The following is a 12,336-nucleotide window of genomic DNA, read 5'->3' as shown; positions in this document are numbered from 1 at the left end:
CAGTATGTTACTGAGGGAGCGTTGCACTGTCAGACATGCTGTCTTTTGAATGAGACATTAAACTGAGGCCTGTATGCATGTCCATATGGATATTAGTGACCTCATGGTACAATTCGAAATTGCTCTGGTGTCCTACCCAATGTTTACCCCTCAACCAACATCACAAATACAGGTTAACTGGAAAATTATCCCATTTGTTTTTTTGTGCAACTTTGCTGTGTTTGCTTAGAGAACAGCTGAGGATATAAAACGGTTTATCTAAATACAAAATCCTATTGTTTCTGACATGAAGTATGAAATACACCTGGGATTGTTGAATTTTTAGACTTCCTGTGTTGTCAGGACGTTAGAAGAGCAGATTTTGGAGATATGAGGAGAGTATTACAGAAAACTAATTTGAAATTGAGACGTAAACATTCCATTTTGCTATTTTAATGTTATTGCATGGGATAAGAATAGAAAGTATAATCAGTTGGAGAAGCACAGCAGGATGTAGAGTACGGGTGAGTTAATAAGCAGGTTAGAGGAAACCTAAAAAAGCAGGAATACATTGAAAAATAAGGAAACAGAAATTCAAGAAGCTTGAATTAATAGAAAAGGCAACTAAAAATAGCTAAAGAAGTTATTAGAAAATGTCAGCAAGAAATAGATAAATCATAGAGGGCAGGAAGAGGGCACTAGAAGAGTTTTGTAACTGCTAATGAATCTCCATGGTGTTTCCTATAGTTAGTCAGTAACTAGGATGTTGTTGCATACAACATGGTGAGGGAGTTGGGGAGAGAGTTAAGAAATGTGTGTCATAATACCACCTAGTGGCCAGAGCTTACAACCATATGCATAACAAATTGAATGTGAAATGCGAGCTTGGCAATCTACAATGGTAGATATTGATGGAAAACCATGACCAAAAATTGTGCACACTATTCAAGATTTTTAATATCATACAATTTATCCTGTGACACTGCACAGAGAACGCCTGATTTTAACCTTGCTCTTGCCCATCATCAACCCATCATACTTTGCTTATAAGCTTTACTAACTGTACTACTCCTACAAGAAGCTCCTCTACTGGCCTCAGCAAAGATGCTGGAAGCTTGTGTTGGTAACCCTTAAGATAATCATGGCTGGTGACTTCTGGATGCTCAAAACTGCAAAGATGTGGCCACCGTCTGCGGTACCATGGCTACTGCCAGGCCAGACTGGACCAGCCATAGTGACAGAATCATGGCGGGCATTGATTGAGGGAGTGGTGAAGGAAGAGGCACATTAATATTCTGATAGAGGGCAACACTTGCCACTCCTGTCACACCACTGCCGCTGCCTTGGGGTTGGGGTTCATCATTTAGCTTGAATAGATGAGGAATTAACTACAGTGCAGCGCGAGTGTTCATCAAGCTCCATTAGGTAAGTCCAGGCCTCTGCTAACCAGGGGCACCCACACCCTGGCACGAGACCTGCGGAACAAACCCATCCCACCACTTGCCTTCTGCTGGCAGCCACCGGAGGAACCAAACCTTCCGTAGCCCACTGATCAGCCAATTACCCCTCTCTGCACAAAACAAGCGAGCAGCTAACTGGGAGTGTTCAAATGCAGCCTGGCCCTACTCAAACTCCCAAGTGGAATTGCCACCTACTCCTGCAGACTTCCTGTAGGGCTGGAGGAGATGAGAGGTTTGGGGATTAAAGTGACCAAAAATGGATTTAAACAAAAGCTTGAGAATTTGAAATCTAGGACGCTGATAAACTGAGTCAGCAAAGACATGGGCACTGACAGACTGGGACTTGGTAGTAATAGGATACCAACACACGAGTTTCAAATTAGTTAAAATGTAAAGAGGATGGAAGGCAAAGTTAGCACTGGAATGTTCAAGTCTGAAGCTGATCAGGGCCTGGGTGAGGGTTTCAGCAACAGATGTACTGAAGTTGGGTGGAGGCAGGCAGTGTTCTAGAGGAGGAATTGTGATGGAGAGAATGTGGGATTGTAAACTCAACACAGGGTCAAATAGGGCACCGTTGTTGCGAACGGTTTGATTCAGCCTGTGTCATTGGCCAGGTGAGGAGGATTTTTTAATTGGTTCATGGGAATTCATTCAGGGCGTCACTGGCAAGGCCAGCATTTATTGCCCATCCCTAATTACCCTTGAAAAGGTGGTGGTGAGCTGCCACCTTGAACCACCGCAGTCTATCTGTTGCAGGTACACCCCATCTGTTAGGAAGGGAGTTCCAGGATTTTGACCCAGCGATAATGAAGGAACGGTGATATAGTTTCAAATCCGGATTGGAGGAGAACTTGCAGGTTGTGTGCCCATGCATCTGCTGCCCTTGACCTTCTAGGTGGTAGAGATTGTGCATTTGGACGGTGCTGTCGAAGGAAACTAGTCCTTAGTTTACAGAGATTTGAGGCATTGGGAGTGCTGGATGAGTGAAGGTAATGACTTCGGTCTTCCCAATCTTTAATTGGACATTGGTTAATCGGCCTGACAGTATAAATGCACTGGTGGAATCGAGGGAGTGGTGAAGATGTAGAGGCGGGTATCATCACCAACGTGTGAAAAGCTGACCTGATGTCTGTGGAGCTGCCAATGTGCAGCATGTAGATAGATCCTTGAGGGACTTGAGAGGTAAAGCATTAGGTCAGGAAAAGAAGCCACTGCTGGAGATACCTGCCAATGATCTGACGTATGACAGTGGAACCAAATAAAGGTGGTTCACTGTGTCGGAAAACAGAGGAGAGGCATGGGGATTAAGGTTGAAGAGCTGCATAAGGCTTGGGGTAATGCACCACGGTTACACTCTCATGATGCTTTTGACTATTTTGGCCATTCCCGAGTTGTAGCAGGGAAGTAAAACTGATTAGAGCTTTTCAAAGACGAGTTGCAGGAAATATTTGCAAAGTGGCAACTTGGTTCAAAGATTTTGGAGAGGCAAAGGAGACTGAAGCTGGATCAGTAGTTTACAAGGCCATAGAGAAGTCAAGCATGGATTTCGTTTGGGGAGACAGCGGTTTCAAAAGGGAGGGGGACTAGTACTTAATGAGAGGGAACCATTTACAGTGTCAGTTAACATGGGAACCAGCAAAGGAAGTTGGGTGGTCACCAGATTAAGGAGAAGTCAGTTTTGCGCTGCAGAATTATTCTGGAGTAGTGGGTGGACAGTTTGGTAGAAGAGAGTGAGGCCTGACAATGTTTGATGTGGTTCAGCTGGATATGGTGATGGATGGCTCAACCAACTGCATGCCAGATTTATTCTAATCTGTGTCCTCTGGATTTGTAGGAACAAAGATAGGGTTCATACCCATGGAACCGACAAAGATGGGAGAGGAGTTTTTTTTAAAGATGTAACTGAGTGGTTAAACAAATTAACAGCTACAGAAATATCATAGTGAGTGGAGGGCCAGTGGTTAGGTGGGAGTTTGAAAATGCAATTATAATTGATTTGGGAAAAAGTACCTGTCCTTGGAAAGAATAGTAGGTGGTTATGGAAAGGGTTAAGAAGGTATGGGTGGGTGGAGGATACAAGAAAGTGGATCTTGTCACTGATTGAGACCATGGGAGTATAGGGGCTACAAGATATAACAAGGTCAAATGCTTCGCTATGAGCAAGGGGAGAGCTTATGTGGAGAGAGATGTGAGGGAGGGCAGTGAATTCAGGTGAGAGCAAGCAAGGGAAGCTGATGGACACCAAAATCAGAGGCTAAGGAGTCACATTGCATAATGAGGGAGGACAGAGGGGTGCAATTCTTGTGAATAATTTTGGGGTGAGGGTGTTAAAGGAGAGCTGATTGAGTAGGCCATGTGGTGGTGGGAGGTATAGCAGTTAGATCTCAGTAAGGTGGAGGGTCATGAGCCACATTTCGATCAAAGCTACAATGTCAATACAGTTGTTAGATCATGGATGGCAAGAGCCATGTTCACAAGTGATTAGGATTATGGAGGGAAATGTGGGTTTAGGAAGTGACTGATGTGTTAGCAGAGGGATAGCGGTGGATGAGATATGGGAAATGGGAAGGAAATTGCCGGGATTAGAGTCCACTGGACATGCTGATCAGGCAATTTGGCAGAGAGAGATGATTGGGACATTTGGGGTTGCTGCCCAAAAGGCAGCAGCATCAAGTGTCTCAGTGAGCCCTTCGGAGGATGTGAAGAGAGAACTGGGCTCATTCAAGGGGAAATTCAAATCTGGGACAGCAGAAGGATACTAGGAAGAGAAGAATATTGAACAATTGGGGTTGGATTGTTGGGAGGAGGCAAAGTGGCCAAGAGGGGAACATTGGAAAGCAGATTGGCTTTCATATCTCCCTTGTTGGGTTCTTTGAGCAGAGAAAATAGGAGAGAAGTTTCTGAGGGGGAAGAGAATGCAAAGACAGAAGTAATGGGCTTGGACATCCAAAATGTGCAACCTTATTGCCTTAGTTACATGGTAAAGATTGGTACGCTCCTATTGTTAGGCATTGGTCCTCTTGCCCTTATTAGGGGAATCCCAGGAAATTTTGGAGATCTGGCACACTTCCCTATGTATCTGGGAACTGAGTATTTCCCTAGGTGCACTGGAAGGGAATATCGGTGCTTATGCATTTTTAATTTGGTAGTGTACCACAGAATTGTTTCAACCCTATTTTTCCCTGATGTCTTTAAAGTAAAACTAAAGTTTTTGTGCGGGCAAGAAAACAGTGAACTGAAAATAATGACCCAATGGATTGATGTGCAGCAACACTAGCTGGTATAGCAGGAGAACTACAGAATCAATTAAGGATGTAAAGTAGTAAATTAAGATTTGACTTAAAATAAAAGGGTCAAGGGACCTTAAAAATAAAGCAAGTAAAAGGCAGGAGATGAATTTTGCTCTTGCAGCATATGATATTAAACTTTTTCACTGTTACTGCCTGTAGTGATTAGCAATCTGCTAAACCATCAACACAGTTGCAATCACAAGCTTTATGAAGTGCAAGACGGTGAAAGACCAAGCTTAATTGAGAGGGCCAAACAAAACCTTGCATCATTTGTATAGATTTAGCCTGAGGCATGAATATTAACTGTAGATAACTTTTAACCTACCTTTGTGTTGTGAATAGACTTTTACCAAGCTAATGTTAGACAAAAATGTTATATTTATGTTATTGTGCTTAGCAGAAAGCGCTGTGACCCAGGAGTAGCTTGACAACTTGGCTCAGTTAATAAATTAGCACTGTGACCTGAGTCAAGAGTGGTGGACTCAAAGCTCCTCTCCCGGACTTCAGCACAAAATCTAGGCTAACACTGCAGTACTGAGGGAGGAGTGCTGCATTGTCCAAGGTACCATTTTTCAAATAAACCAAAGCCTGGTCAGCTTGTTCAGATTTTTAAAAAATTCATTCACGGGGTGTGGTCTTCGCTGGCTTGGCCAGCATTTATTGTCCATCCCTAGTTGCCCTTGAGAAGGTGGTGGTGAGCTGTCTTCTTGAACCGCTGCAGTCCATGTGGTGTAGGCACACCCACAGTGCTGTTAGGAAAGGAGTTCCAGGATTTTGACTCAGCGACAGTGATGGAACAGCGATATATTTCCAAGTCAGGATGGTGAGTGGCTTGGAAGGGAACTTCCAGGTGGTGGTGTTCCCATCCAACTACTAGATTGTAGTAGTTGTGGGTATGGAAGGTGCTGTCTGAGGAGCCTTGGCGAGTTGCTGCAGTGCATCTTATAGATGGTACACACTGCTGCCATAGCGTTTTCAGTGGCAGTGGGGGGTGTGGGTGGTGACTGTACACTGCTGCCACTATGCATCAGTGGCTGTGGAAGTGGTGCCAATCAAGCAGGCTGCTTTGTCCTGGGCGGTGTCAAGCTTCTTGAGTGTTATGGGAGCTGCACTCATCCAGGCAAATGGGAGTATTCCATCACACCCCTGACTTGTGCCTTGTAGATGGTGGACAGGCTTTGGGGAGCCAGGAGGTGAGTTACTGGGAACATAAGAATCCCATAGCGGTACTCAAAGAAGAGTAGGAACTTCTCCTGGCCAACATTCTCCCATCAGCTATCATCACAAAAAACTGATCAACTGGTCATTCACTTATTTATTGACTTTTTGTGGGATCTTGCTATATGACAACTGGCTGCCATAGTGGCCTACGTAAGGATGACACAAAGAGTCTACAGAGGGATATAGATAGGTTAAGTGAGTGGGCAAAAACTTGGCAAATGGAATATGATGTGGGAAAATGTGAAGTTATGCACTTTGGTGCACTTAAGTGAGTAACTGAACTTCAATTGAGTTTATTGGCCATGGAGCATTTTAGAACAGCGACAGGCACATTATAAACGGGAACTCTTTCTGTCTCAGGTTATAACTTACAAACCTAAAAAAGTTTGTGTTTCACAAATTCGCAGATTGGAGTATTTTATGGTTTCTAGCTTTTTATGTTTGTTTCAAGCCCTGTAACATTACCAGCATTGATTCTGAATAACAAACTCTCCAAACAGCAGGTCCCATTGTGCAAGAGATCATACTTAGAACAGGAGTGTAACATGCATGCTTGACCATTGGACTTCTGAACATTCGCTGACTGACTTTCCTTCTCTTTCAGAACACAGCATGTCTGGATGACTTTGAGAGAACAAAAACACTGGGTACAGGGTCCTTTGGCAGAGTGATGTTGGTGAAGCACAAAGTTACAAAGGAACACTATGCGATGAAGATATTGGACAAACAGAAGGTGAACAGACTTAATTTATCCTGTTTCACACGCTTCTTAAGAAAATCCAAGCATCACAGCCAGAGACTAGTAGCTCAATGAGGCAAGGAGCTTTGGGAAGTGTCAAGTTGGATGGTCACTGTGTTTACCTAGTCCCTGCTAATAATACAAACCTAAATATTCCTGTTAAGATGCGAGTATTCCCTACATAGGTGCAATTCATATCCAAGATTCCATTAATAAGCTGCGGCATCTATGCTGAATGATTAATCTTTTGTAAAAGTCAGGCACTATCAAAGATAGTTGTAAGACCACAAAACATAGGGGCAGAAGTAGGCCATTCGGCCCATCGAACCTGCTCTGCCATTCAATGAGATCATGGCTGATCTGACAACCCTCAACTCCACTTTCCTGCCTTTTCCCCATAACCCTTGATTCCTTTACTGATTAAAAATATCTCTATCTCAGCCTTGAATATACTTAACGACCCTGCCTCCACAGCCCTCTGCAGTGAAGAATTCCACATATTCACTACCTCAGAGAGAAGAAATTCCTCCTCATTGCTGTCTTAAATGGACAACCCCTTAGTCTGAGATTATGCCCTCTAGTCCTAGACTCTCCCATAAGGGGAAACAACCTCTCAGCATCTACCCCGTTAGGCCCCTTAAGAATCTTACTTGTTTCAATAAGGTCGCCTTTCATTCTTCTAAACTCCAATGAGTACAGGCCCAACCTACTCAACCTCTCCTCATAAGAAAATCCCTCCATACCTGGGATCAACCTAGTGAAGCTTCTCTGGACTGCCTCCAATGCCAGTATATCTTCCCTTAGATAAGGGGACCAAAATAGGTATTCTAGGTGTGGTCTACCTAGTGCCTTGTATAGTTTTAGCAAGACTTCCCTATTTTTATACTCCATTCCCTTTGAAATAAAGGCCAACATTCCATTTCCCTTCCCTATTACTTGCTGAACTTGTTTGCTAGCTTTTTACGATTTATGCACGAGGACCCACAAATCCCTCTGCTGCAGCTTCCTGTAGTTCCATTAAATGTTTCATTTAAGTAATATTCAGCTCCTCTATTCTTCCTGCCAAAGTGCATAACCTCACATTTTCCCACAATATATTCCATCTGCCAAGTTCTTGCCCACTTACTTAACCCGTCTATATCCCTCTGTAGACTCTGTGTCATCCTCAGCACTTGCCTTCCCACCTATTTTTGTGTCATCCACAAACTTGGTGATAGTGCATTCACTTCCCTCATCCAAGTCATTGATATATATTGTAAATAATTGAGGCCCCAGCACTGATCCCTGTGGCACTTCACTAGTTACAGGTTGCCATCCTGAAAATACCCCCCTTATCCCAACTATTAGCTAGCCAATCCTCTATCCATGCTAATATACTACCCCCAACACCATGGGCTCTTATCTTATTAAGTAGCCTTATGTGCGGAACCTTATCGAATGCCTTTTGTAAATCCAAATATATTCCATCTACTGGTTCCCCCTTATCTATCCTGCATGTTACCTCCTCAAAGAATTCTAATAAATTTGTTAGGCATGATTTCCCCTTCATGAAGCCATGCTGACTCTGCTTGATTATATTATGCATTTCTAAATAGTCTGCTATTACATCCTTTATAATAGACTCTAACATTTTCCCAATGACAGATGTTAAGCTCACTGGCCTATAGTTACCTGTTCTGGTCTCCCTCCCTTTTTGAATAAGGGTATTACATTGGCAGTTTTCCAATTGTCTGGGACTTTTCCAGAATCTAAAGGTTCTTGGAAGATTACTACCAGTGCATCCACTATCTCTGTAGCTACTTCCTGTAATATGCTAGGATGCAACCCATCAGCTCCAGAGGACTTATAGACCTCTAGCCTCATTAGTTTCCCTAGTACTTTTTCTCTAGTGATAGTTATTGTATTTATTTCCTCCCCCAATTTTCCCCTTCATTATTTAGTATTTTTGCAATGCTATTCATGTCTTCTGCCATGAAGACTCATGCAAAGTATTTATTCAACTCCTCTGCCATTTCTTGGTTTCCCCATTATTATTTCCCCAGCCTCATTCTCTAAGGGGCCTATGTTCACTTTGGCCTCTCTCTTCCTTTTTATATACTTAAAGAAGCTCTTACTGTCTGTTTTTATATTACTTGCTAGTTTACCCTCAAAATTTATTTTCTCCCTCTTTATTACTTTTTTGATCATCTTTTGTTGGTTTTTAAAACTTTCTCAATCCTCTGGCTTACTGCTAATCTTTGCCACATTGTATGTTTTTTCTTTCAATTTGATACTATCCTTAACTTCTTTGGTTAACCGTGGTTGGTTTATCCCCTTCCTCGAATCCTTCTTCCTCACTAGGATATATCTTTGTTGTGAGTCATGAACTATTTTCTTAAACATCTGCCATTGTTCATCAACCATCTTTTCTGTTAAACTCCTCTCCCAGTCCACTCCAGCCAACTCTGCCCTCATTCCTTTGTAATTACCCTTATTTAAGTTTAGCACAGTTGTTTCCGACCCAAGTTTCTCACTCTCAAACTGAGTGCTAAATTCTACCATGTTATGGTCACTGTTTCCTAGGGGATCTTTTACTCTGAAATCATTTATTAAACCTGCCTCATTACACATTGCCAGGTCCAAAATAGCCTGATCCCTGCTTGGATCCACAACACATTGTTCTAGGAAACTGTCCCAAATACACTCTTTGAATTATGAATTCTTGTTTGTGGCTACCTCTGCCAATTTGATTTTCCCAATCTACATGAAAATTAAAGTCACCCATGACTAATGTATTGCCTTTTTTACACGCCCTCATTATTTCCTGATTTATTCTCTGTCCTACAGTACAGCTACTGTTAGGGGGCATATAGGCCCACATTGCCCTTCTTCTTCCCCTTGTTGTTTCTTGCCTCCATCTAAATGGATTCTACATCTTCTGATCCAAGATCATTTCTTGCAATTGTACTTATTCCATTTCGTACTAACAAAGCTACCCCACCACCCTTTCCTTCCTGCCTGTCCTTTTGATAAGTCACATACCCCTGAACATTTAGTTCCCAGCTTTGATCTCCTTGTAACCATGTCTCCGTAATGGCTATAAGATCATACCCATTAACCTCCTATTTGTGCCGTTAATTCATTTATTTTGCTCTGAATATTACATGCATTTAAGTAAAGAGTCATTAATTTTGCCTTTTTACCATTTTTTCCTCCTTGACCCTATTTGCTGCTGTTTTTTTATATTTGTACACTCAGTCCCTTCCTGTCACACTCTGGGTATCATTATCTAAATAGCTACCCTGCAATGATGCCATATCCTTTTGCTTTGTAAGCCTACGTATCCCCTATCCAGAACCCTCCGCCCCACTATGTAGTTTAAAGCCCTCTCTACAGCCCTCTACAGTTATTCGAGTCAAGTGAAGCCCAACCCACCAGAACAGCCCCCTTCTACCCCAGTACTGGTGCCAGTGCCCCATGAATTGAAACCCATTCCTCCCACACCGATCTTTGAGCCACACATTTAACTGCTTGATTTTATTTACCCTACGCCAGTTTTCCAGTGGCTCAGGTAGTAACCCCGAGATTACCTTGGAGGTTCTGCTTTTTAATTTAGTTCCTAACTGTCCAAATTCTTTCAGCAGAACTTCCCTTCTAGTCCTATCAATGTCGTTGGTACCAATGTGGACGACGTCAACTGGATCCCACCCCAAGTTCCTCTCCAGCCCTGAGTGATATACAAGCTCTGTTGCTTACAAACATGCAGTATGGAATGGAGAAATTTCAGCTGCTGGCTATACTCAATCAGACCAAGGGCCTTGGCAGAAAGAGTGCAATCGCAACAATACCAATGGCTTTCACAGGAATGCTGCTAATCAATATACTTTTCTTAGGCATTACAATCAGCCGCCGCATGCTCTTCCCTCTGCACCAAGTTAAGCCACTTGCACCACACCCTCTGTGGGGTTCAATTCCAAATGATCGCATTCCTCTCTGTCAGAACTGCAAACTACCAATGCAAACACAGGACAATAATCTCAGCATTCAGGTGATTCTTATGATTACACCATGACCTACAGTTCATTCACAAGTATCGAATTATTGTACAAGTGCAATGGGAGTTACTGGGTTAGAGATTCCCATCTAGCTCAATACTGATTGTCCATTGTCATCTTGTGTTGCCTGTGTATTAACCAGGATTATTATATTACTGAAGTGTTCGGCAACAAAGGCCATGATAGTCGTGTCCCACTATTAAGTTGTGTTATTAGTGAGGGGACTTGTGAGAAATAGAAGATAATTTTGAGCTTGATGAGCACACATTAGTTTCCCCTCTCATGCTGCCCTGAGCAATGAGTCTTGATCCGACCTCATCTTCCCCACCTCAAAGCCCCTTTGTTATCAAGACCACTTATTGAGCCTTATCTGAACTTAGTGTTAAGCACCCTGACCAACTTTGTATGATTGTAAAGAGCATGGTAGATTCAGTTTTTCCAGCATCCGCAGTAGCTTTTAGCTTTTTGTTTTTATCTTTGGTAGATTCAGTTCCCAATGCATTCCTTGTCTTGCTGTAAAATAAATCACCACTGTTGACTGAGTGCATATGTAAGGGCAGGAAGACAGAGAAACAAATAGCCAGAAGTTGGAGCGAGGAGGGCAACAGCGGAATATTCAGGTGAAAGGATCTGTCAGGCAAAAAAGGGGAATCTCTGAGGCATGGGAGAATAATGTTGAAGTCCCAAGAGGGGAATGATAGACAAGGAATGGAGCTGCAAGGATAAATATTAGACTGGACTGAGTCGGATCAGTTAGCTGTTATTTTAGAGTTCTATGTGAACAACTTCTATCATCGGCTATGGGCTTTTCATGGGCATTGAGTGTTTTACATTCAAAAGTTATTTAAACAGCAGAGTTCTGCTTCCTATTGCAAAAAGCATGAACAGGAGAGATCCAGCTTTAAGCCACAAGGCAGTAATTCAATGCACACCTTATTCAAATGATGTGTACAACGGAGGAATCTTCAACACAGGTAGGATAGGAATGTGATCATTTGGGATCGAGCCCCACAGCAGGTGTGATGCCAGTGGCTTAACTTGGTGCAGTGGACAGTGAGCGATTGTAGTATCCAAGAAAAGAATATTGATTAACAGTATTCCTGTGCAAACCATTGGTATTATTGCGCTTGTACTCTTTCTACTAAGGCCCCTGGTCTGATTGAGTATAGCCAGACAGGTTGTGAAATTGCCCCATTCCATACTGCATGTTTGTGTACAAATGGAGGAAAAAGCACAAACAAAAGGGCCCATAGACTAGAACATCTATTCTCACCAACACACGTCACACCACATTTTGACCTCAGTCGTGAAGCAACAGATTTGGGTGTTCACCTCATATAGTCACAGAGACCTTTTGAGTGCTTGTCAGTAGGAACTTCCATGAATTCAGCATCTGTTAAAATGCAGAGTCCTCTACAGGGGGGTCTGTGGTGTCTGTAAACAGGGCAAGTAATGGTGAGGCCCTTCAATCAAATTGAGGTCATCTCACTTAGATACACAGACTAAAAAAAGAAATAAAAGTCATGTATAGGAAGCAACATTTGATGGGATTAAGGCAGAGAGAGATAGAAAAACAAAACAGAAAATGTAAAAAAAAAGTTAACTTTTAATTA

The 12,336-nt window shown here is 42.6% G+C and overlaps 1 protein-coding gene across 4 annotated transcripts in view; it reads left to right on the top strand.

Annotated features, from left to right (window-relative positions):
* Window positions 1–12,336, top strand: part of LOC144668809 (cAMP-dependent protein kinase catalytic subunit alpha-like) — a 162,219-nt gene that overhangs the window by 124,848 nt on the left and 25,035 nt on the right. For all 4 annotated transcript variants that reach the window (XM_078531181.1, XM_078531180.1, XM_078531182.1 and 1 more), the window contains exon 3: window positions 6,555–6,683. In XM_078531181.1, the coding sequence (XP_078387307.1) occupies window positions 6,555–6,683 (129 nt within the window). The remainder of the gene's footprint in view (window positions 1–6,554; window positions 6,684–12,336) is intronic.

The sequence above is a fragment of the Cetorhinus maximus genome, chromosome 28, assembly GCF_964194155.1.
Source record: "Cetorhinus maximus chromosome 28, sCetMax3.hap1.1, whole genome shotgun sequence".
NCBI lineage: Eukaryota > Metazoa > Chordata > Chondrichthyes > Lamniformes > Cetorhinidae > Cetorhinus > Cetorhinus maximus.
This window is presented reverse-complemented; position numbering and strand designations above follow the sequence as displayed.